Source organism: Toxorhynchites rutilus, chromosome 1 (assembly GCF_029784135.1).
Source record: "Toxorhynchites rutilus septentrionalis strain SRP chromosome 1, ASM2978413v1, whole genome shotgun sequence".
NCBI classification, from domain to species: Eukaryota; Metazoa; Arthropoda; class Insecta; order Diptera; family Culicidae; genus Toxorhynchites; species Toxorhynchites rutilus.
The window spans coordinates 40,373,198-40,398,528 of NC_073744.1; the positions used below are offsets into that span (position 1 = coordinate 40,373,198).

Sequence of the window (25,331 nt, forward strand, 5' to 3'; positions counted from 1 at the left end):
TTCTCCCCCGTCGATGCAGAAAATCAAAACTTCATCTAATGTTTTTTTCGATTTCCCACGGTCGCGTTTCACTTATCCAGCTATGTGAGTTTTGTGCGACAGATTCTCGGAACAAATAACTTTCGGCTCAACTAAAATGTGTTCTGTGATTCGACCACTACAGTTCCCAGTGAAAACAAAGTGATTCGAGGAAGTCCAGTTGTGGGATGGCCGAGAAAAATTCACTCAAATCCCGGTTCAAATAGTGCATACCTTGACAAGGGAAAATATAAGGAGAGAGTTTTCAGGTTGGAAGGAGACACAAACGAAAAAAAAATCAAAGGCGATGTGTGTATCAACATTCAAGACGCCGTGCTTTCAACAAACGGCATAGAGGAGCGAAAAATACAACTGTCCGTCGGGGACGGGTGTGTTGATTGTGATCGTGGTGAAGCGAAGAAACATAGTTGTGCTAGATTTGTGTGCTTGCTCTTTCTCCCGTTGGTTCACAACCACTCTACGATCGCGCTTCCTGGACGGATGGCCTTTCTCTTCCTCTGTAAACTCGGCGACCCACAGATTTAGGCTTTGAGCCGATTACAAAACACAGAGGTGTTTTGATGCGTGTAAGATTTTGTTTGTTTTGTTATGGTGTTCTCTAACTGTGCAGTGGGAAAGGTTAGAGAGGGTTCAAGTATTGGTCGAAGCTATTCGATGAAGAGAAATTAGGTGTGCAGATTTGCAGAGCATCCGGCAGCGATTTGCGGAATAAAATACCAAATCTCAAATGTATCGATAACCGGTTTTGGGGAATTGGTTTAGCACACAGATCTGACGTAACCTCAGATACACCTGTGTGGGCGCTAATGACACACAATTTGCGGTAGAGTTTATGTAAACAAAGCGATGTTCGTTCGAGCCATGCAAAATAACGTGAAAGCTCAGCTGGATGCACTCGCGTTTCGCTGAAATGCAATGATTAGTTTATTAACACTTTGATCCGCCAAGTGGTGATGAAAATTGAAACCAAGGACCAGATGACATTGAGGTTGAAAAAACTCTGAATGCAGTGAAACAAACTTACCACTCGTGGTATTCTTATTCATTCCGATCGCGATGCAGTCATCCAACTTTAACACAATAAAATTGTTAGCTCGAAGATCATGGTGTTGCTGAAACGGTAGCCTAATGGAGGCAATTATCGAATTTGTTTTTTTTTCTTCTGGTTCCATCGCGGGTTTTGGATAACCTTGGTTGGTTCGTTATATTGCTGGATTAATTTCGGTTACTCCGATGTTACAAAAACACTCGGTTGGATGTCATTAGTAGCACGAGTACCAAGACACCAAGAGGGCCGCGTCAGGTATGTGCAGGATGTTTAAACCTCCTATACTCGCGTATACGGTCTGATAGACCGAGAATCAATGAGGTGGCCGAATTTAATGACTATTGAAACTGAATGTAGTTAAAGACAAAATATTTTCTGGCGTTTTTTTCATTCAGTTATAGCTTTCCCTTTAAATAAATACCAATCAAGCCTGAAAATACAAAATAGCAATATTAAAGAGACACGCAAAGTATGTGAGTATATTTTATATTCATATTTTCCAATATGAAGACGTTGAAGCAATGAACAATCTGACTAAGTAACATGGAATTATTCCAGATTTGCAAAAGCTGTAGTAGATAAGTGAATGAAAGTTCCCTCTTCAAATAGACACGTCAGTCAGGGTTGCCACAATGAAATCTGTGTTTTTGGTCTAAAGAATATTGTGCATGGCTCTGTTTTTCAGAATTTGCAAATTTTTCAGGATAATTGAGATGAGGGATTTAGAGATTCAACGACGAGCTCAGAGTATCTGCTCATGATGTAGATTGAAATACACATATTTGAACGTTCCTTAATAATTCGAAGCATCTGCGCTATCAAATTAAAAAAAAACCTGACACATTTGTTATCAAAACGCGTGTTGTGATAAATGAGGATCAGAAAATTGATCATATTGTTTTTCGAGCCTTTATATTGGCTACCGTTGTAGTAACGCTTCCTCTTTTGCACCAAGTAAATTACACCATCCAATGCTCAAACACAATAGTGCATCGAGTAGAACACATCTAGTCGTAAATCTCACATTAACTTTGTCTCAATTCAACAGGAATTTATGTCTGTCCTTCTCGCTGCATTTCCCGGGCCTACAGAGCATTTTGCACTGTTGATCGGTGAATCAGAAGGCGTTCATCATCACTGTCAGCTGTCAATCGTCACTAAACGTCGCTCGTGCTAATGCAATTATCTGTGTTACTTCGTCCATACCAATGTTATCCTCGGCGACTCAGATGAGCAGCAGCAGCAGTAGCGCACCAGTCCGGAAGAATCTGCAACCGAATGTAGCAATCCGGGCTCGACCGGAATGTAAGGCGTGATTCGCATGAGAGCGAGAAGAACGCAAAGAAATAGGAGAACCAACATAAAGCGATACCCCCTACTCTCTGTTTTTTTTTTGCGATAATCCAAACGTGCCCAGTCGGGGACGGAAGAATGCTGCAGCTGGCGGAATTCGCTGTGGACAGCTTCTGGATCTACTGTGCCCTGTCGGTGATCATCATGGTAACCCTAGTGACGACCCTGGCCTCGTGCTTGTGCTGTCGAAAGCAGGAGATCAAGTAAGTTGATGGCGCAGTACTGTTATATTCTCGTTCGTAGTGTTGTTTTTATGTCATGTTTTTTTTTTGTTACTGTCGTTGAATGCATGCAGAGCGTGTATTAGAGGTGGTGATCTAATTTCCCAACGGAAAACTTCTTGCAATTCATTGTCTCTCACCTGTCCGTATGACGTACTGTCCAGCAGTTTGTGCGACTGTAAAATCTCACAAGTAAGCGCGCGTCTTTCAATTCTCTCCCTTCGTCTCGGTACAGTGAGTGGCTTCTTCCATCATCATCTAGTTGCATGCGGACCTTCCACCCAATGTAAATTGCTAAATTATTACTTGGTTCAGCGGTTGTGTTTTGAGCTTCGTTTAGATACATACTTGTTATTCTATCGATGTTTGGATGTTTGGATGTTTTCATATGGCGTTAGCCTCACGGGGCCGGGAGTTCAATACTTTGACAATTTTTCTTATTATCTATGTTAGTAATATGTAACCGATTACTCGCGGTTGGCTCGAGGTTAGTATTACAAGTGTTTTCGTAATTCGGATGTTGCTGTCTCCAATGCTCTGTACGTGTGCCCGACACGGGATACTTCCTATTGGGATGCAGCTGACCATTAATCAGCAACGCCCCCCTAGTCTGTACCCCATATCTAGCGTGGTGCGTCTTTCTCGACTCGAGGAATCCAGGATAGAATGGTCACTAGCCGGCGCATTCATCAGTTCGTGTAGAGTTGTCATGAGCGATACAACCTTTGGCTCTTGTTGAATGATCAGTGGACTGCATAACCATCGCCACTATCACAAAGATTGTTTGCAACGACCGAACTCATCTCCACTCCACATGCGCTGCCAACTTACGAGCGTGTACTGACGAGGAATGTGAAAAAATTCATTATAAGCAATTTGCCTTTTAAAAAGAGTGCCTTCTAAAGCACCCATCTTAGCTAGCGAGTCCGCTTTCTTATTCCCCGGAATCGAGCAATGAGAGGGAACCCATGCTAAGGTAATCTTGAATAAGTTTTCGACCAAAACACTCAATAGTTGTCTTATTCTCGTTAGGAAATAAGATGAGCGTTTATCAACCTTCATTGAGCGGATTGCCTCTATTGAGCTGAGACTGTCTGAAAAAATAAAATAGTGGTCGATGGGCAATGTTTTAATGATCCCCAGTGCGTAGTATATCGCACCCAGTTCAGCGACATACACAGAACAAGGATCTTTGAGTTTGATAGAGGCACTGGAATTTTCATTGAAGATGCCGAAGCCAGTGGTCCCGTTTATGAATGAACCGTCAGTAAAGAACATTTTATCAGATCTAACTATGCCCCCATATTCTGCCGAAAATATCGGCGGAATAGAATCTGAGCGTAGATGATCTGCGATTCCATGGATTTTTTGTCGCATGGACAGATCAAAAAAGACAGAGGAATTGCAAAAGTATGGGAAGCAAACTTGGTTGGAGATGCCTGGTAAAGGGTGCACGTCGTGGGTAAGGTACTCATGATATAAAGACATAAAATTTGACTGAGGTATCAGTTGGAGTAGATTTTCGAAGTTATCAATCACCAATGGATTCGTGATCTTGCAACGGATGAGAAATCTGTAGGATAAATCTGTGAACCGAAGAGTAAGCGGGGGTACTCCTGCCAAAAACTTCAAGACTCATTTCCATGTTTGGATGTTGATAAAAATTGAAATTGTTTTCAATGTTTGACTTGATCATGCTTTACGAGTGACAGAATGTTTGTCTGTCTAATTCTGTCTTTGATCATTATGTGATATTTAACGCCTTGTAATGTCATACAATATACTTGAGCTTCTTGGATTGGTTGTGCTTTCAAAGTAGAAATTCCTGTGCTTGAGTGGCAAGTTCATAGATACACGTGCACTACACCGCTATGAATTGAATCATGTCCATCGTCGAAACTTTCGTTCTATCGACTCACTAAGGTTGTGATAGTCATTGCAGGGATAATTTCCCCCCTTGGGTGATTTTCCGATTTTCAAAAAACTCAAACTTTGACCGCTTTGCGCCACTCTCCCTTATGTCCAATTTAGCTGAAATTTTGCATAGGGTGTTTTTTCGAGGTGGTGAACATTTTGCATGGGGTAACATTTTGAAATTTTGGGGTCGATTTTTTCCCATACATTCATTTTCACCATAAACTTCATATGTTACGATATTATCGCAGCTGTAATTTAAAAAAAAAAGTTTGGCAAATTATTATTTATTTCAGTTTAAAAACAAACTCATGAGTAACGATGTGCATTAGAGTGGCAATGAAAATGGCCATCTCAAAATAACGAAAGGGACTTCCTGGAGAATGTTGTTTCCTACGAAAAAATAAAGTAAACAATTTTTCAGCTCAATCGGACTTTATTTACTAGTGTCGCAAGGTCGTCAAAGTTTGATTTTTTGAAAACCGTAAAATCGGAGTTTTTTGAAAAAAAAATGTTTGATGTTAAATGTCTTCTAATTGCATGAAACGTCGAGATCTACTGTTATCTCGTAATTATTTTATCTGTCATCTCAGTCCCAGAGAGCCGATTTTTGATAATATGCCTTGGTAACAGGTAACAGGTAATGAATTAGAGAGACTTTAAACTCTGAGAGTTCATTCGTCTCTAACAATGCCTTGGGTGAATTTACGGTTTTTAAATAGCTCAACGTCAGGCTTGACGTCTTGGCGATACTAGAAATTTAGTTAGATTGAGCTGAAATTTTGCATAGGAAATTTTTTCGCGGGTGTCAACATTTTGCCGGAAATTCCTTTGAAAAATTCGAAAGTCACATTTTTCCCATACACTCATTGGCACTCTAAGGCTAAGGTGACATTGGTTCGGAGTACGCACGAAAATTTGATTGTGCGATAACTGACGAAGAGAAACATACAATTTTGTTCGAAAGAAGCTGGCGAATTCGAACGGAGCAAGGGGGAAGTAATGTAACCACACCAATACAACTCAATGTGGTTGTTTATTTTCATTATTGCATACAATTCGTACGACCACTTTTCCGCATCCAGTGTCACCACCGCATAATGTGCATAATATGCAACACAGCAAAAATTGGAAGCAAACATTTTGTGAATTATTTTCTCTAAAATGTTTCTACGTAATGAAATATGTTTCATCGTGGTTCAGAGCCTTAAACTCCACGTCTTCGACGTGCACGGTATTGTCTTGGTCCATCAATTTCTGCTGAATCGAGAATATGCGTTCTCTTACAACCGACACCGGGTTATAGGCATTTTCCGTGACGTCACAATGGTATCTTTTCCCAATTCTCGGTTACCCAAAACAAAGCATCCTTAACGTTGATTCCCTTAACCATGTCACCATACTCTCCTTGACGTCCAAGAAGCTCGCGCATGAGCTTTTGCTTGTAGTTGGACTCGACCATTTGAATAATATTTTGGTCCATGAGCTGTAAATATTCGATTATCCGGAATGAAAAAATCAATGTCGTATATTGTCAATATATGGTAACACTTAAACATATCTTGTGTTGTACTTATCGCATCGGTTCATACTATACGCACGGCAGTGGAACTTCATACAAATCACTCGTCGAAAATTGTCTCTTTTTTCACCGCTTGTCTACATCGACGAATATATTTTTTTCCACTATGTTTCGTAGGAGAGTGTATGCATATTGACAGATTTTTACTACGAGATGTTTAATGAAGGATGAAAGGTGGGAATGTTTATGTTTATATATGATTTATAGTACGATTTAATTGAATGCATAAAAGATGTCAACAAAACTGGAGTTAAGCACCTTTTTAAATTTGAACAATAATATAAAATTTCCCAGCAATTCTTGATGTTTATTGCGTGATTTGGTTACTGTATAAGTTGTTTGACACGAAGGTTTAGTGAAATGATTTTATCTTGAGGATTATAATCACAAACATACAAGTATGATTAATATAAATTGCATGTATATGATGCGCCTGCCAGCCCATACATGCAAACGTGGTGGCGATATACATATTTTTTCTACGAACGGATTTAAACGATTTGCATACCAATCAAATTGGAAATATTCCAAGATTTTTTTGTTTGATATGCTATACATTACAATCCCATAGTCTGTATATGGTTTATATTGATGCAAATTGGAAGCATCCTCATTTTCCCATACATTTGTTCTGTCCATTTGTGTGCTTTCCCGAACAGAGCTATCTTATGCAGCCGCTAGAACAGAAACAACGAAGGGGGATAGCGGAAAGAGAAAATTTGTGAAGTAAACTCCACCCTTGCATAACAAGTAAGCTGTCGCTAGCGTACCCTTAGAAAAATCCTCGGTCGAAAACTACTAAATACATTTGATAATGCAAAATTAGTAGAATGTACAAATTTTTTGTACATATTGTCAACAAACACGCATCCCTACCAGAGATTAGTATATTTTACTCGATAACATTAGTAAGCTTGGATATTGTCATATCTGAAAATTGGTGAGAAAAGCGCGTATTAACCATTTTCATTGTTCCCATAAGGCAATACGGAGGTATAATAAGGATATAATTCTGATACGTGCATTTTCGGCGAGAAAATGTAGCCGATATTGGGCTTCCGAATCATGGTTCTGCTTGACATATGTGTTTATTAGTACGGTCGAAAATGACTATAGATTGGTAGTATTTACCAAAAAATTCGTTATATTTACTAATTATTTCTCTCAGTGTATAAGTATTGCATCTCCTCTGAGTAAAATTTTCAGAATATTTCTGTGCCCGAAACAACAAAGGTCGAGTCATGGCAAAGAAGGCGAAAAAGGAGAAGAGTGCAAATGATTATAGGTCGCTTCTAAACATCGATGTTTGGTTTTTTGTGTGTTGCTTGTTTTCGTTGCGCGAAACATAGAAACTTAGAGAAACTTTGTTGACGGAGAAACGATTTTTCATAAACGGTCATTCTCGCGATGTTTCATTTTAGCACTGCAACTGTGTGCATCTGTTAGACGCGTGTTTGATGCTTGTTGAATGACGATGCACTTCTTCTTTTTCTTTTGAATTATAGACACTTGAAACTCAGACAGTTCATTCGTCTTTGATGGCGATACACGGAAGATGCCTCTCGTAATATTCAGTTCAATGTGTGCATTGATATAAAGAAATAAATTGCGACATATGACCAATTAGTGTATTGTTCTCGCAAAGGCAAAAAATGATCGTTGCTTCTCGAAATGATTCTACAAAACTACGCAAGCCATTAAACCTTTTCAGGGTCCCCGGAACTTTTTACTAAAGAGTTATTTATTAAACTTCGACGTATTCGCAAATAATATTCGAAATGATAAACCATCAAATTTCAAAAGAAAAAAGATTGCGTAGTCTTACGTTCTAAACGGTCGTGTCTCGGATACAACCCCTCGAATTTTTTACGATTTAATGTTTGCTGGGCAGGCCCGAAGGCAGTTTTAAATTGTTAAAATATGAATGAAATTTTTTAATTCATGTTATTTGATTACTCGAAACATGTAGTACTGAACTTTTTTTACCATTTTTAAATAAATTTTGCGATATTTCCACTAAAGCACAATAAACAATCAGGAATGACGTAACCGATTGAAACTCTTTCGTATCATATGTAAGACATTCAGTTAATTGAACGGACCTGTAATGGGATACAAATAATTGGACATTTTCATCTTTAATTGGATATTTTTTAAACATCAAGTTTGGTACCCAAAGTATGGCCCCAGACTGAAAGTCGCCACCAGATGTCGACATTGTACCACTATCATCGTGAATGTTCAATTACAGGCCAATCAACTCTAATGCGACACTGAGTAGTGCCTCGGTATGTCGAGGATTAGAGGTAACTTACTGTATATGCTATTTGGGCAAAATATCAGATATTCGATGCTCTATATACGATAGTTATACGATTTAATGTTTGCTGGGTTGGCATACAAGCTTGGTTTGTCGAGTTCATAATCTCATGTTTACAGTTTTGAGTTAAGTGCAATTGAATGACGAAGTTGAACTAATTTATTTTTGTCACTATGTTTATCAGAACGAAAAAGATAATCTTTCGTTCTCAAAAGTTAAAAATAAAAAAAGCAACTTTAACTTTCACTTTTCTTGAAACCGGAAATATTCGGACTTAAAAATATTTTTTAACGTAATATTTCAAACATACATGTATGTACAAAAATCTATAATAATTGTTATAATTATCAAGAACGTTTTCCGCCATTCGTTTTTTGGTTGTCTGTAGTAAATCATATATACGCATGACAATAGTCATACTACATGCATTTTTAATTCGTATATTCATTCATCCACCCAGCAAACATTAAATCGCATAACAAGCGTATATGTAACATCATATGCCCTAAAATTTGGTTGGCATATAATGCGCCTAACTGGCATATGCATGCAAAAGTGGAGGCCATATAACATACATGGCAAATGCTTACCGAATTTGTTTGGATGAATATGCAACTTTGATCGGCTGAAATAGCGATTATGTTGAATTGAATTGCGATCTAATATGAATATATTCATTAATTGTCAAAGCACCAAATACGACTTTTGCCATACTCATATACGATTTATTACAGACATAGAAAAAAAAACAAATGGCGCAAAATATTTTCGTGAAATGTTTATTATAGCCTCACGAATCGCCATTTTTATATATGAGTATTTATGTTTGTAGAAATAATAATTATTTAATTGACTTGTGTTGGGACTGGAATATGAATGTTTAAAATGGCACAGACTGATGTTTGCTGAAAACTGCTGCGATGTGGGTTCGAACTCCGGTCGTCTGGATTATCATCCACCAGCTATCTCGCGCGGCTATCTGAAATTTAATTCAACAGCAGTTAAAACTTTCGAGTGCATCAGTATTTCATTGATCTAATATGATTTACTGTATCATGATTTTCTTCAGCATGCAACACGATTTACTACAGTACTGAATCGATTTAAATTATACGCTTATACGACACACAAACTACATCAGCGTAATATATGCGGATACAATATATTTTACGACAATGTACATCATAAAATTGATGTTTATTATACCGAATTGCGTATTAATTTGATGATGGTATATAAAAACGAGTTTTTATAGTTTATGCGATTTCAAATATACACGATACATACTTTGATTGATATTATATGCGATTATGATTTATTCGGATTTCTTGTAAGACTTGGCACGTGCAAAATTATACGATTTAATGTTTGCTGGGCAATCATCGTGAATACTGTTGCAAGTGGAAAATAAATGTGTGGTCGTTGCTCATGATGCGAACATAAATAAAAATATAATATAGTAATTTAAATTTAATACGACATGCCGAGGCACCACACAGGGTCGCTTTGGAGGCGACTTTTGGCTTGTAATTGAACATTGGCGATGTGAGTGGTACAGTGTCTACGTCTACGCAACTTTAATGTGGCGCCATAATTTGGGCCCCGAACTCAATGTTTATAAAAATGTCCAATTAAACGTGTCACATTACAGATCTAAACGTCGAATTAAATGTAACTTACTGTATATAAACAATATTTATTCCCAGCTGTTTTGAAGCATCTCGCAGAAATTGACAATATCATGCAGTTGTCAGTGCAAGTCGGTGCAATTTTTAGAGTGTAAAAAAAGTTCACTGTTTACATAAAAGCAATCTCGAATCGGTCCCACTTTTTTGCTTGAAGTTACTATCCCCTGCTATACGGCTATTTAAAGACGACAATCTGTGCTACGAGTGTCGTTTTGACAGTATTGTGATTGTCCTTAGTCTCAAGTTATAGCGCGTCAAAGATGGAGTCCACCAAGCAAGAAATTCGCCATTGTTTACGTTTTTGATACCTGCGAGGTGAAACTGCAACGAAGGCGGCCGAAAAAATTCGTGTAGTTTATGGACCCGATACTGTAACGATTCGCACAGCACAGCGTTGGTTTGATCGATTTCGTTCTAGTGTAGTGGCTGTCGAAGATGCACCCCGTACTGGTAGGCCAATCGTCGTGCAAACCGATAAAATCGTTGAAATCATCCAAGTGGACCGGCATGTGAGCACTCGCTCGATTGGCCAGGAACTGGGTATAGACCAGAAAAACCGTTTGGAACCATTTGCAGAAGATTGGATTCCAAAAAAACTGGATGTATGGGTGCCACACGAGTTGATGCAAAAATCTTTTAGACCGAATCAACGCCTGTGATGCACTGCTGCCTTCTAAATGGCAACAAGTTTGCGAACAAAACGGTGCATATTTGACTTGAATTGGAATTTTAAGTATGTTAAATAAAGCGTCAAATTTCTATCAGAAATACGACATTTCTTTTTCCCCAACCCTATACATTGGACAGAGATGCCAACCTTCCTGATTTTTCAGGATTTCTCAGACTTTTTTCTGTACGTTCCCTGATATCCTGACAAACACTCAATTCTGCATGACTTTTTCGAAATGATCCAGATTTTTGTACTTTTTATTCTTTTTTTATCCCGTCTGTTTATTTTTATTACTAGGCTCATCTAGCACTTCAGCTGTAACAGAGCCGGATTTATCGTGTACATTTTATCTCATGTTGTATTTTACACAGTATTCAGGTCAGACTCGATTATATTTAGTCGACCATTTTTTTTCAATAATTATTTTCAAATCCTATACATAATCGAATCTCAAGAAAACAATTTTTTCATTAATGTATGAATGTCAAACATTAATAGAAAAATAGCTTTTTTGTGATTCGATCATGTATTGGATTCAAAAATTAACGTTGAAAGTGAGATTGCGATTATATATAATCGAGTCCGACCTGTGTATAAATATATAGGCGTAAAAGTATTCCTTTTTCATCGATACACATTTTTATATCTATTCTATACTTTGTTTTTGAGAGGCTTTTAAAGCCTCTACTTTATGTCTATTACACATTAGCCATTTAGGCGTAAGAGTATTCATTCCTATTCTATCGATACACAACACATGTCGGCTTTTTTCGACGTAAGAATATTCCCATTGTTCGAATGTTCATCGTTTGACACAGCGGGACTGTTGTTATGAGGCATCCATTGTTGTGTTTATAAATAGCACCAATTACCGATGCAGCAGATCGATCGTATGTGGAGTAGGAGGCTGGAATCACCATCACATGATGATTGATGCATGGACGTAGTAGCTAGAATAACACATGGTCAGTTGAGGGCCCTGAGTTATGAGCTCACGATCGCTCGCTTAGTAGCGGACACACAACCAATTAGGCCACGAAACCCCTCTACTTTTTACTTTATCAGTATTTGTTTATTATTTTGTTATTTGTACTTTTTACTTTATCAGAAAGAAAATTATCCGTAAGAAATATTCTGAGTTTACCTATTCAAAGTTTACCTGTTTGGAAATGAGAACCGTCATAATAGCTATCGAGTCCGCACATGTACAATGTGGTGGCTCTGACCATTGATGGGAAATTGATAGCTCTATGCTATACGCTGGTATATGTTCGGGATATGCTGCTTGTGTTGGTGTCAGACACCACACACTGCGTTTCGATGAGAAGGGTGTGGCTTCGGAAATTAAACTACTTTAAGCAATACTTGCTCTTCGCTCGCATTGTCGCCCGCGAGCACAATGCTTACATTACATTAAATTTCACTGATACAAAGTTTTTTACCTATTTTTTTAACAACATGCGGAATATGCTTTTCCAATTTGAATTATTTTCAATACGCACAAATGTTTCGAGGTTTTTCAAAACAGTGTTAGATAATTTCATGAAACCAGAATATCTGACGAATTTAAGAAATAATAACGATATTAAGTTTGAGGAACAACATTACTTTGTATGATGTGGATGTATAGATTCAAAGCAGCAACAACTTGGATGGTGACATCATAGCAAATATATCTATAATCCAATGTCCTAGGAAAAAGGTAATGAAGATGGTAGAGTTTTGAGCGACATAGTATGCGCTGCCATCACTATTTCTCAAATAGTGACGTCAGTCGTTGTGTTTATCTTTGATTGCCCACCGCATCCATGTGAAAATGCTATTTTCAGGAAGTAATTTATTAATTAAAAACGTACTTTTTTTTTGGAGTTCCCGCTGAATATGAGGCTAATGTGATAGTGTGCAGTGTATATTTGTGAAATCACGTCGAAAAAGACGGATAAAAGTGATATTTTCATGTGTCATTTTCACTCCCCCACGTTCACAGAAACAAACGAAGTTTCATTATTTTAACGTTATGAAGTGTATGTCTCGAAAGCTCTCAGTATGTTGTGAGAGAATAATCACCAATTAATCAAAATTTCACCGAAAATGTTACTGGTTTCAAGAACTAAGCATACGATTGTTCTATGGACCTTTTTACCACACAAATAATCGTAATAAGCCACGATACAATTGTCATCTGTAAAAAAACAAACAGTTGAATGATTTCATGAGAATTTTCGCTCAAATTATCATGTAACCGTGAGAACTTTCAACATTGTTTTGTTTCTTCCATATGCATTCCAAAGCAAAGCGTCATATCGTTAGTTGAATGTCTACCATTTTACAATATGGATCGTTTTAGCATCGCACAACGTGTTAATTTTGTTAAATTATACTATAAAAATGATGAAAAACCGGCTAATATTTTTCGAGCATTACGGACAGATTTTGGTCGTCATGGACGGCCTACAGAGCACACAATCGCTAAAGTAGTGCGTAAATTCGAACAAACTGGATCCGTAGCGGATATTGTGAAACCTGTGCGTCATTGTAATGTGCGTTCGGCCGAAAATATTGCTGCTGTTGCTGCCAGTGTGGAGGATGACCCGAATGTTTCGATTCCACGGCGTGCTCAACAATTGGGCTTGTCAAACACATCATTGTGGCGAATTTTGCATTTGGACTTGCACCTACATCCATATAAAGTCCAACTGGTACAAAAATTAGAGCGTGGTGACCATGGAATGCGTCGGGCATACGTCGATTGGGTGAACGAACAACAGCAGCAAAATGCTGAATTTTCGCATCAAATTTTCTTCAGCGATGAGGCACATTTCGAGCTCGGTGGCTATGTGAACACCCAAAATTTCCGTATATGGGGCTCAGAAAATCCACACGTGATTGTTGAGAGGCCATTGTATCCGCCAAAAGTCACTATTTGGTGCGCATTATGGTCTGGTGGAGTCATCGGGCCGTATTTCTTTGAAAAAGACGGTACTACGTCCATGCACGGTAACTGTGAATGGTGAGCGCTATGGCCGCATGTGAACCGATTTTTTTGTCACAAATTGAATATATGGATACGAATGACATGTGGTTTCAGCAGGACGGCGCCACGTGCCACACAACACGACCGAACATGGCCATATTGCGAACGAAATTTGAGGGACGCATAATTTCGCGTTTTGGTGATGCCAATTGGCCGTCCAGATCATGCGATTTGAACCCGCTAGACTTTTTTCTGTGGGGTTATGCGAAAGACCGTGTCTATGCCAACTCTCCGCAAAATCTTGAACATTTGAAAGACAACATTCGTGAAGTTATGACCGAGATACCGCCCCATATGTGCCGAAAAGTGATCGAAAATTACCTGTTCCGGATCAAGGTGTGCGAGGAAGCCCTAGGTGGACATTTGAATGATGTTGTATTTCACACATAATGGCATAAACCAAACTTTAATTTGAAATAAAAGTTTCATCGAAATTCGAATTCTAAGTGTGTTTTATTTCAATTTACTTTCGGAATTTAAAGTTGGAAAACCCTGTATATCGCAATGATGATTTTGCCTGATATGCATTTAAACCCCTAATAATGATTACATGCCTTATTTTCAATTTGGTAACGATTATTAGAGGTTTCAAATTTGTATTACGTAAAATCATCATTGCGATATATGTTATACTAGATACCAATAGGAATTTTTTTCAACTTTTTGGCTCAAACTCAAACAATGCAGATAGTAAAATAAGTGAACAATTTAACGAATAAAGTAGATGTGAGACGTAGTCCTACATCAAAATGGATTCATTACAGCAACCCACATAAAATAAAGTCAGTAAAGTTGTGTATTTTATGTGACCAGTTCGGCGTTATTTATAAAGAGCTGATGGCACCAAACAAATCCATCACGAACTAGGAAAAACCCACAAAAACACAAAAGGGAACCCGCCGTATTGCCCAAATATTGCCCCGTACGATTATCACCTGTTCCGTTCAATGTCACATTATCTGGGTGATCAGCATTTTCGTTCATATGAAGACATCAAATAATGGTTTCGTTAATAACCTCTACTATTACGGTATTCAAACTTTGCCATAAAGATGGGAAAAAGTAGTAGCTAGTGTCATATTTTCGATTTCCGAGATCACTCAGAATGAATATTGAATGCAATAATAAGCAAGGAAATTTGATAAAGTGCTAAGTACACTCATACACTCACTCATATTGCGCTATCAGAAGGAAACCAACGTTTCCAATTCATTCCAGCACACCACACATTATCCGCGGTTGGAAAAGTTACGCTTCTATCACCATAACCGTCAGGTGACAATTTATTAACACTCTGTTGTTAGATTTCGATTAGTCATTGAAGCTGACGCGAGAGCAGTGGCGTAGCGTGACCGGGTGACACCCAGGGCGAGTTACTAGGGTGTCACCTCCCATATTACATAGTTTCTGTTTTCGAATGAAAATTAAACTCATGTAAACAAGAAATGTATTTATTATAATATTAGATAGGACGAACAAGAAATCACAAAGCCTTCACGCGTTGGTTGACCGCAAATTTTTAATTAATTTCAACTCTGATAAACCTCTTCACAAGATGCCACCGATACGTACACGGTTAGAAACAGCTTTAAATTCACGATTCTTGGAAGTCCCACTTCATGATGATCTGTAACACATCCAATGCAATCTGATTAATGACATCATTAGAATTAATTTCAGCGGCCTTTAAATTTCTACGGAGTCTTGGTATCTCTAGCAAAAGCTACTTTTTCGGAACTTCGTAGTTGCCAGTTTGTCAAATCGACTTTCTCAGTTCGTCTATCAGGTACTCATAACATGTGTCGAACTTGAATTGCTTTAAAATTTTCGGCTTCTCTTTTGGACGATTTTGACCGTTCTTGTAATTCCCGACGAAAATTGCCCATGCACTCCAACATTTCCTTTTCCATCGTTGGACCGGCTCCGGAAGGCCTTTCGCCTGGTTTGCTCATCTTATGAGGAATTCTCCTTTTAGTAGCAAATTTTTAACCGTTGGGTTTTAATAAAACCTTCTTCATGGCCGTTCTAACTAGACTGTTCGTTTCAACAGCGAATAAAATTACCAGTGCATTGAGTCTGATCACAACGTTACTCAGAGATGGTTCTTTGGATTGCAAATATTCTGCGCTAGATCTACTTCAAACAGTACAAAGCATCAGAAATACAGATAACACATAAGTATTAGATCATAAAATTCTGGTAGGAGGGACTGTGCACATGATCTAGTATTTGCGTACTCCAGTGGCTGTGACCAGCCCATAAATTGGTTTCACGGCATTATAATGAGCACTCCATCGAGTTTGCGACAAACTTTTAACAACACACATTCTTCTTCTTCTTCCTCAATGGCACTAACGTTCCTAGGGGAACTTCGCCGTCTCAACGTAGCATTACTAGCGTCATTTTTATTAGTAGGGGAAATCAGGGTTTAACCGACACCCTTCCATATATTTCAAAGACATCCCATGTTTCTTCGACTTCAAATGGTTACAGAACTTCTCTTCAACTACGCACGAACCATTCTACAGTATCTGATTATCATTTTTTGAGTAGAACTCGAATTTTGATACAATATAAAAATTGATGTTTTCAGGTGAATACGGATTTCGACGGTTTCATATCAGATTGCAGTGAAACATTTTGGATGTGAAGATATTGGTCATTTAAGCAACTTTGCATACTTGAAATATTCCAAAAAAAATTGGACCACTTTTTGAAAAGGGCCAAAGTTTTTTTAAAATTTTTTTTCAAAAATTTCTATCTCAAAAACTATAAGACTTACAAAATTTGGATCAAAGAAGAAATTGTAGGAAATTGTTCATAAAATTGTTTGTTTTCATAAAAAAATATTTAAAAATTTATTGTTTTCAATTTACACCAATTTTTTTTTTCATAAACTCTAATTCAATTTTCTCAAAAACGTATTTTTTTAAAATTCTCAAAAAAATTGTGTTAATAGCCCGTACATTTATCAACAAGTCGTCCATACATCCAAAAATGGGCACTTTTACAGGAAAAAAGTTTTTCTAACAACAACTTTTTCATGTTTAAAAAAAAACAACGAATCCTAATTTTGTCGATAATCGATATAGTGTGTTCGACAAAGTTTTAGATAATTTTAAAATATGAACTTTTGTCGAAGACTTCAACTTTCTATCTTTTATAACTTCTTGAATATACGGCATTGTTGCCTGATGACTATTGAAAAACTAATGTTTCTAGCTAATGGAAATGTAAAGTGAAACCTTAGTAGTAGCTTTTCAAAGGAATAAAAAGTTCAAAAGACGCTTTTGAACACTTTCTTTTTGGCCATTCTGAGTTCGGACTACGTTCATTCATTCCTGGCATAGGTCTGCTTATATCATCACTGTCGTAGAAATTTGTTACAAAGGCTTTTTCGGGTTCGCTGATTCCATGGCCACTTCTGGTCTTGGTGGTACAAAGGATTCCCTGCTCATAAACTAATTTTTTCATTTGTTTAACCATGTATTCCGGTGCATCAAACTCTCCTACGATCTTGGTTATAGGCCAAGATTTGGGTAATACTGATAATATTTTTATCTGCTCGCTTCTGTCGTTAGCAGATGATTTAAACTTTTCTTTCAATTGCATAACCATCTCGTCAAAATCATCTGATTTGTTTTTGTCCACTGGATCCAGTGCGAACAGATGTTGCCGCACTGCTTGCGCAATTTCTTCTGATTTTTTAATACGGTAGTCTAAGCTCCTCATATGTGCTCCCGTGGCCGAGTGGTTAGCGTCATAACTAACATGCCGGGTGTTCGGGTTCGATTCCCGTTCTGGTCGGGGGAATTTTTCGTCAAAGAAATTTCCTCCGACTTGCACTGTGATCACGCGTATTCTAGAGCTTGCCACTCAGAATGCATTCAAGGCGTGTTATTTGGCATAGAAATCTCAACTAAGTACTTATAAAAATGACGCAAGTAATACTACGTTGAGACGGCGAAGTTCTTCTAGGAACGTTAGTGCCATTGAAGAAAAAGAAGAAGAAGCTCCTCATATTTCTCATTGAAATTTGTGAAATTTTCAACATTTGAACGATGCTGTTAAATGCTTCCACTTTATACGTCACCTGCAAGTCATCCACAGAAGAAACTGATGCCAATGATGCAGTTGACGGTACTGTAAATTATTCAAATTTATTGAAAGAAAAATAAGACAAAAAAGAATGAATACAAATAATTTACAAATAATACCTGTACATATATCTTATCATTGACGTTTGAATTTTTAAATTTGCTACCTATGCGAACATCCCCAATTCATAAACAAAAATGAAATGTGCTTGCATCACACTGTTCAACTTGATATTGTTTTTACCTTCTATATCTTGAACCACTAGTTTTCCACTTGTTGAAGGCTGCGTAGGGTCGGCGAATGAGAATATTCTTTTGTTAATTTCCAACTGCTGTGATTCTCTCGGTGGACATCTATTGTGAACCACAACGGCACGACATGATTCACAAATCCGAATATTTTCATCCAGATGGTGATTATATTCCATAGAATATATTTTTTAATCAATTCCGGCGTTAAGAAACGTAGCTTGTTTCTATTACACTTTGAATTCGAAATACCAGCACGACAATAGAGCGTATTAAACTTATTCATTTCGACAGAGCTGTGAGGAACCAGTATCTAGCTATCTTCACTAGGTTGAATAGTGCACAATACTAGCACATGAAATATTATCGTCGTCAGCAGCTACTTGGATGAAGTGTGCATGCACGGTGTTACAGTCACCCCCAATTATAAAAAATATGCGGTGCTATCAAAAAATTTTAAAAAAATAATATTTTTTCAGGAGTCCTCAGGGAAAAATGCCATATATTCAAGAAATTATTAATGATAGAAAGTTAAAGTCTTCGACAAAAGTTCATAATTTAATATTATCTAAAACTTTGTCGAACACACTACATCGATATCGTGAGTTCAAACAAAATTAGGATTCGTTGTTTTTTTTTCAAAAAAAACATGGAAAAGTTGTTGTGAGAAAAACTTTTTTCTGTAAAAGTGCCCATCTTCGGATGTATGGACGACTTGTTGATAATTGTACGGGCTATTCACACAATTTTTTGAGAATTTTAAAAAAATACGTTTTTGAGAATATTGAATTTAAGTTTTTGGAAAAAAAAAAATTTTAGTGTAAATTAAAAACAATAAATTTTTAAATATTTTTTTTTAACGATTTCCTATAATTTCTTCTTTGACCAAAATATTGTAAGTCTTATAGTTTTTAAGATATAAATTTTTGAAAAAAAAAATTAAAAAAAAACTTTGGCCCTTTTTAAAAAGTAGTCTAATTATTTTTGGAATACTCCTGCCAAAACTTCGAGACTCATCGTATGTGTCGAATGCAAACACCCCATGGCTATACGCAAGCAACGATATTGTATTCTCTCCAGCTTGAGAATATGAATCCTGGCAGCTGATCGGAAGCAAAAACTGCCATATTCTAACACTGATAATATCGTTGTTTTGTACAACTGAATGAGGTCTCCTGGATGGGCACCCCACCATGTTCCGGTAATTGTTTGGAGAAAATTGATTCTTTGCTGGCATTTCTGTTTCAAATACGCAATGTGTCTCCCCCAGGTACACTTAGAATCAAAATATACACCCAGGTATTTGAAAAACATAGAGTGTTGGATCGTTTTGCCGGATAGGTGAAGCTGGAATTGGGCGGGTTCGTGCTTCCTAGAAAAAACGACCATTTCAGTTTTCTCCGTAGAGAATTCGATACCCAGCTTGAGGGCCCACGTGAACAGATTGTTCAGGGTATCTTGCAACGACTTTTGCTGAACGACGGAATTAGTATCCGTAATGGAAATAACACCACCGTCTGCAAGTTGTCTCAGCGTGCAGTCTCTAGTTAGACAATCATCCATATCATTGACGTAAAAACTGTACAAGAGGGGGCTTAGGCAGGAGCCTTGTAGGTAGGCCGTCGGTAGGTGTCGGTGTTACCCCGAACAGACTCGAAATTGTAAAACAAAATTTTCGAGCATCGATAAACAACGAAACCACCCACCGTATCACTAAATACGCTGAACAAACGAAAAACGAGAGCAAACGAAAAACGTTACAAACGTTACAATTCACTCATCTCAATCCACAAACAATTTTCTGATTGTCGTTTTCACATATCCGCATCCAACAACACTCAATTTGCATGCATTCATCGAATCATTTTTTCTTAATAATTAAATTTTAACAATGATACTTCCTACACCTGTATTATTCACACATTCCACTAATTTCCATTTTCTCGTTTTCCACCAATCTCGTGCATTTCACACGCGCGTTTGCATTTTGTCTGTTTGATGTGGTTTGTATGTGACTGTTTTCCGCGCGTACACGTTTATTCTGTCTGGTTCGACCAACCTGTGCGATGTTGTCTGCGTGTATAGAAACGATCTGCTCGGTTTGGAAGGCATGGTAAAGTTGACCAACCCGGAGGACACAATGACCAGCCAAGGAACCATTACTGGTACGCTAGGTGGATCCGGACCAGCCGGACCAGCCCCGGATCAAACCGACTGCAGCGAACCGGAGAGCATTAGCAAAAGGTTTTTTGATTGTTTTTATTTCATAGTTGGTGTTGGGATGCATAACATTCGTAGCGTAGATGTGTGTATGTGTGTTTGGTGTGCAAATTTAACATGCTTCATTTTTCCATGTCTACAGGGCTTCTAATGCTCCGCATCGTAGTTTACCGGATATTCCCTCGGTGGAACCGACAGGAGACAACAACTCCGAGCTCTATGCAACTGTTGGAGATAAGGTTCAGGATTTACCTCAAGGTAGAAGTCGTAAGTGATTTGAGCTTGGCGCAGAAGTATATTCATAAACACTTTGTTTATCACCCGCAGCAACATCAAGCCTCAAGAAGCAAGCCAGTGTGTCCCAGCATAGCTCCATCAGTCAAGCAGATGATATAAGTTCTCCGTATGCAAGAGTTCGATCGCCTCCCCATGCCTACGATAAACTGCGCCGAGCAGAGCATCCCTACGCACAGGTGGTACAGCCAGGCACAAGCGGAGGGGCGCAGGTCGCCGTAGCCGTGGATGATGAGTTGCTTAGTCCTATTTCGCGCCGCGGCGGACAAGGAGCGAGCGGTGTTGGAGTGGGAGGTGGTGTCGGTGGAAGTGATTCCAACCAAAGCTTGCTGGATGATCGTGATCCCTCCGTTGCGGTAAACTAGTTTCCCGAACTCTGTAAGCTTCCGTTGATTTTGATTTTCAAAATTATACTTGCTTCCAGGATATCCCCGCAGCTTCGGCTATCGCTGGCCGCGTTTCCGCAAGCCAGGATCTACCTTATATGACTCCTCCAATCGTACAACCTCCTCAGCAGCACTTTAGTGGAGACTCACAAGACTCCTCAAGTATGTATTTCGCTCCATCACATAGTGATTCTACCTATACAATGAGTATATTTTCCCAGAGGGTTACACCAGTATTAGCGTCCGGGAACCGTTGGCGAATTTATTACCTCAAACGCAGAATCAAACCACCGCACAGAGACGCCAGATGATGGGCGACTCGCACTATGCCACAGTTTCGGATGATTCCGGTACATTTTACCCGTAGAATGATACTTGTCAGTATAAATAATGCGTCCTATTCCCACTAGATGAAATGTACGCAGCTATCGACGACCCTAACAACCAGGGAGATCTGTACACAAGTGGTTCAGAAACCTACGCTCAAATACAACCGCCAAACATGGTGACGGTTTCGGTAGAGATCAATACCGGAGCCTCAAGTCGTCCGCTATCGAATCTCCCGGACGAGACGCTCGAGCTTGCTACCACAAGTGGTGTGCCGCTACCGCTTCATAACCGTCTCAGCAGCAACAGCGTGATCGGTGTCACGCTAGATGATTCCTCCGGGCAGCCACCGCCCCCTCCAATCGATAGCTTGCGAGCGCATCAAACCCATACATCGTACGCACATTCACGGCAAGCCTCCAGCTCGAGCTGCACTAGCTCGGTTGGAAACCTTGGCTCACCCAAGCCGGAAAAGCGCCAAGCCAACTCACCCCTCCCACCGACACCAAAGACACTCAATCACCAAGCGACCAACAGTTTCTTCAGTAACTCCAATCTCACCTCGATCAGCTCAAACACATCGACCCAGACAGGACAGTCGGGCCGTAATTCGGTTGCGTCGGTGATTGAGTACAAGACCTCGCGGGAGAACATCGCCGGCAAGTTGGATGAAACGATGCACCAACAACAACAGATGCCCAATGGGTCGGTAATAAAACCAAAAAAGAGCCCCTCGAAGGATCTGGAGGGAATGTACGCAAAGGTTAGTGTTGGTTTTTTTTTTATCCCCGTACGCTATCACCACATATTTCTCTCTATATTCTGTCGTAGGTGATGAAGAAGAACAAACTCTCGAAAGCGCCCTCGCAGAATTCGAGTCCCGATCCGTTGCGTAAAGAGCGGACTGCTCTTCTCGCCGACGGTGAACAGTTTTTATCCGATCCGGAGCTGGCACAGCTGAATGGCACCGGTTCGCTACATGGTTCCCCCAGCAAAAAGCCACTCCCGGTGATAAACGCCGGGAACGATTATGAAACGCTGGAAAAGAAAAAGCAACAGCAACAGGATCCAGGCTATGAAACGATCCCCGGTGGAAACGGAGCAGATCTGACAAAATCGTCCGATTATGCGCAGATCCAAAAAAGGGGCCCCGCAGCTGTGGCACAGGGTATACAGAGCGTCTCGAGAAACTCATTGGAGATTTTCCACGGAGTTGACAAATCGGTCGAAGGAGAGCCGGGCTATGAAAGTTTACCTGGAAGCAACGACCCTGGTTATGAAACATTGAATAGAAATCGTGCCGAGTCGGATTCGGATCCGAACTATGAAATTTTACGACCAGCAAGGGACAACGATGGTTATAGCAGTATAAGAGATAAGAGAACGGCAAAGAATCGGTTAGATTTTGGCAAGGATGACGATAGCGATAGTGCTCCAGGGTACAGCAGCATAAAAGAAAAGGCACAGTATGACCCCGGCTACAGCGTGATATCCGAGAAGACAAAGGTCATCACGGGTCATGACTACGCAAGTATCACGGAAGAGGCAAAACACAAAAAACGAAACATTAACAATAACAATATTGATCTGGGAGAGGAATCGGACATTTATTCCAGCATAACAAATGTTCCGATTGAGGGGAATGCCATTGTAGCATCCGCCGGTGGAAATGTCAACTACTCGACTATTCCGGACCCAACAAACTTAACATCATCGCCCGGTTATTCGAGCATCTCGGAAACCCGAACAACTCCATCCACCGACAGCACCAGTTCGCCGGATAATTTAATCGGATATGCCAAACATCACAACACCGCTACCAACAACAGCAACAGTCGAGTTTCTTCCAACTACGAATCACTGACCGGAAGCGAATCCGATCCGAACTATGAGTCGGTTAAATATCTCAACGTGAAGGAAAACCCTTACGAGCGATTGCATAACGAAGTTGGGCAAACGCCTTCCACTGCAGAGCCATCGTCGAACGATTCACTTTCAAAATCATCCGGTTCGGCTACACCGGGCATTAACGACCATCCGGATGATACCGGATCCGATACACCACCGGCAGAGTGTCCGGTCTCAGCGAAAACACCCTCCGTCTGTGAGCTGGAGGCTACCGGCGTCGGTGACTATTTTCAAGTCTGATTTACTTCGGTCCCACCCGATTTGTAGGTGTGCGTGCGAGTGAGTATTTTTACAAGTATTCCCAAAGGGGGATATTTTTTTCGACGAAACACCCTTTAACTACACGAATTCAGCAAATTCATATTTATATTATTATATAACAATAGAGGGGGGGGGGGGGGGGTAAGTACGGGGACAGATGACTAATATATACCGGATGCAGCTTAGGATCGATAAGTTTAATCTTTTGAAAGATTACATTATGAGTGAGAGATGGGGGATTTATTCGAATGAGTCCTCGTCCTTTTGTGTGGGGTTCGCCTTTTTGTACGAGTGTAATGTGGATATCACACAAAAACCGTACGTTTATTGATATTTATTCTGCTCACCACAGCACTCAATCATTATTACATTATCTGCTCATCTAGGCATCTTGACTATTTTTACTCTCACAATATTGAAGAACTAAGAAAAACAAACCAACAAGGAAACGTTACATTATTAGCACCGCTAATGTCATTTTCAGAAAATGATGAAGGGAAAAAATGTATAACATATGCTAGCATCGTAAGGCAATTATTTATTGTTATAGGCTTTTTTGCGCTCGGCGTTACTCGGAAAATATTGTTCTCGGTGGAAAGAAAATTATAAATCGCGATGTTCGTAAATTTTAAATATTGTTTCCGTTTTTTTCCAATTACTGATTATTATTTTACCAGTAGGTCCTACCGTACTGACAGGGAAAACATTCCAACGTAATAATTGTGCAACTATTTTCCTAGAATATATGAAAAAGTGTATCGAAACAAAATCTGCTGGGGATCCGTGCATGACCTCTATCAACCGCGGAGACACAAGGGAAAACGATTAACCGAAACAATTTATACTGATATCTGTTAGGAGTTTAGTTTGTAAGGATGGAAACCCAACACCAAGAGTATTTTTGTTTTTGTCCTTTGTTGTTTTTTTTTTTTTGTTTAGTTAGAATTTTAACGCTCAATCACACTCCTGTTTGAGTGGTTCTGACAGTGATAATTAATAAAATAACTAAACTGTAGTTTTGCTTTGGGTTCGTACGGGTGATAATATCACAGTTAATTTGAAATTGGTATTTATTTTTTTCAATTCCAAATTGCCCAAACACACATGTTTATCATAGGGCCACTGAAGGTGAAGGCTCAAAGGGGTATTCAAGTATAGAGACACGAATATCGGAAGTTTTTCCGAGCTCCGTAAAAATAAAACAGCATATTTTTACTATACATTATATCATTATTTGTTCATCTATCTGGTAACAATAAAACAAAAATTGAATGGTGGTGAACAATTTCAAGCATTTAAAAAGAATTGTCGAAACTCGCTATGAAATATCTGGTTTGGCAGTCTTTCTGTACCTAATGCTTGAAAAGAGACATTTTCATTACAACCGGAATTGTCAACCGAGAATTTTACGTGAACGCCTGAAAAAAGTTTGCTGTCTTTTCCTGAAGCAACACGATTGTTCCGTGTAGTTTGACATCTTGACATTGAATGAAGATTGAACACGTAAAAATCTGGCTACCAAAATATTGTTGGGGTTTCAAAATTCGTTTCTTCTCCATAGTCCAATGTAACAGAGGACATGCTCGAACTTTTCTTCTACAGGGTCCATCATATTTTGCATGAGCTCTGTGCCCACTTGTTTGGCTGCCGTGTTCCATTTCCATTTGAAATACTTTAGTTCAATTGTGGATCCACCCTTTTTCTTCACTATGTGCTTCAA

At 39.0% G+C, this 25,331-nt stretch overlaps 1 protein-coding gene across 5 annotated transcripts; it reads left to right on the forward strand.

Moving 5' to 3' along the window:
* On the forward strand, nt 1-24,588 carry LOC129775896 (uncharacterized). 5 transcript variants are annotated; one of them, XM_055781120.1, is made up of 9 exons: nt 1-605; nt 2,136-2,643; nt 20,301-20,459; nt 20,578-20,702; nt 20,763-21,085; nt 21,154-21,277; nt 21,337-21,465; nt 21,526-22,205; nt 22,274-24,588. In XM_055781120.1, the coding sequence occupies exons 2-9, from the start codon at nt 2,519-2,521 to the stop codon at nt 23,588-23,590; spliced, it is 2,982 nt and encodes a 993-aa protein (XP_055637095.1). In that variant the 5' UTR covers nt 1-605; nt 2,136-2,518; the 3' UTR covers nt 23,591-24,588. The 5 variants fall into 5 exon arrangements, with proteins under 5 accessions (XP_055637095.1, XP_055637110.1, XP_055637120.1 ...); XM_055781135.1 differs by having other exon boundaries at nt 20,578-20,693; XM_055781126.1 differs by lacking the exon at nt 1-605 and adding an exon at nt 646-1,342.
* Nucleotides 24,589-25,331: the final 743 nt, after the last annotated feature.

Coding starts and splice junctions, on each gene's coding strand:
- LOC129775896 (XM_055781120.1), top strand. CDS start 2,519: ATGCTGCAGCTGGCGGAATTCGCTGTGGACAGCTTCTGGATCTACTGT. Junction 20,460..20,577: donor CCGGAGAGCATTAGCAAAAG/GTTTTTTGATTG, acceptor CCATGTCTACAG/GGCTTCTAATGCTCCGCATC. Junction 21,086..21,153: donor ATCGTGATCCCTCCGTTGCG/GTAAACTAGTTT, acceptor ACTTGCTTCCAG/GATATCCCCGCAGCTTCGGC.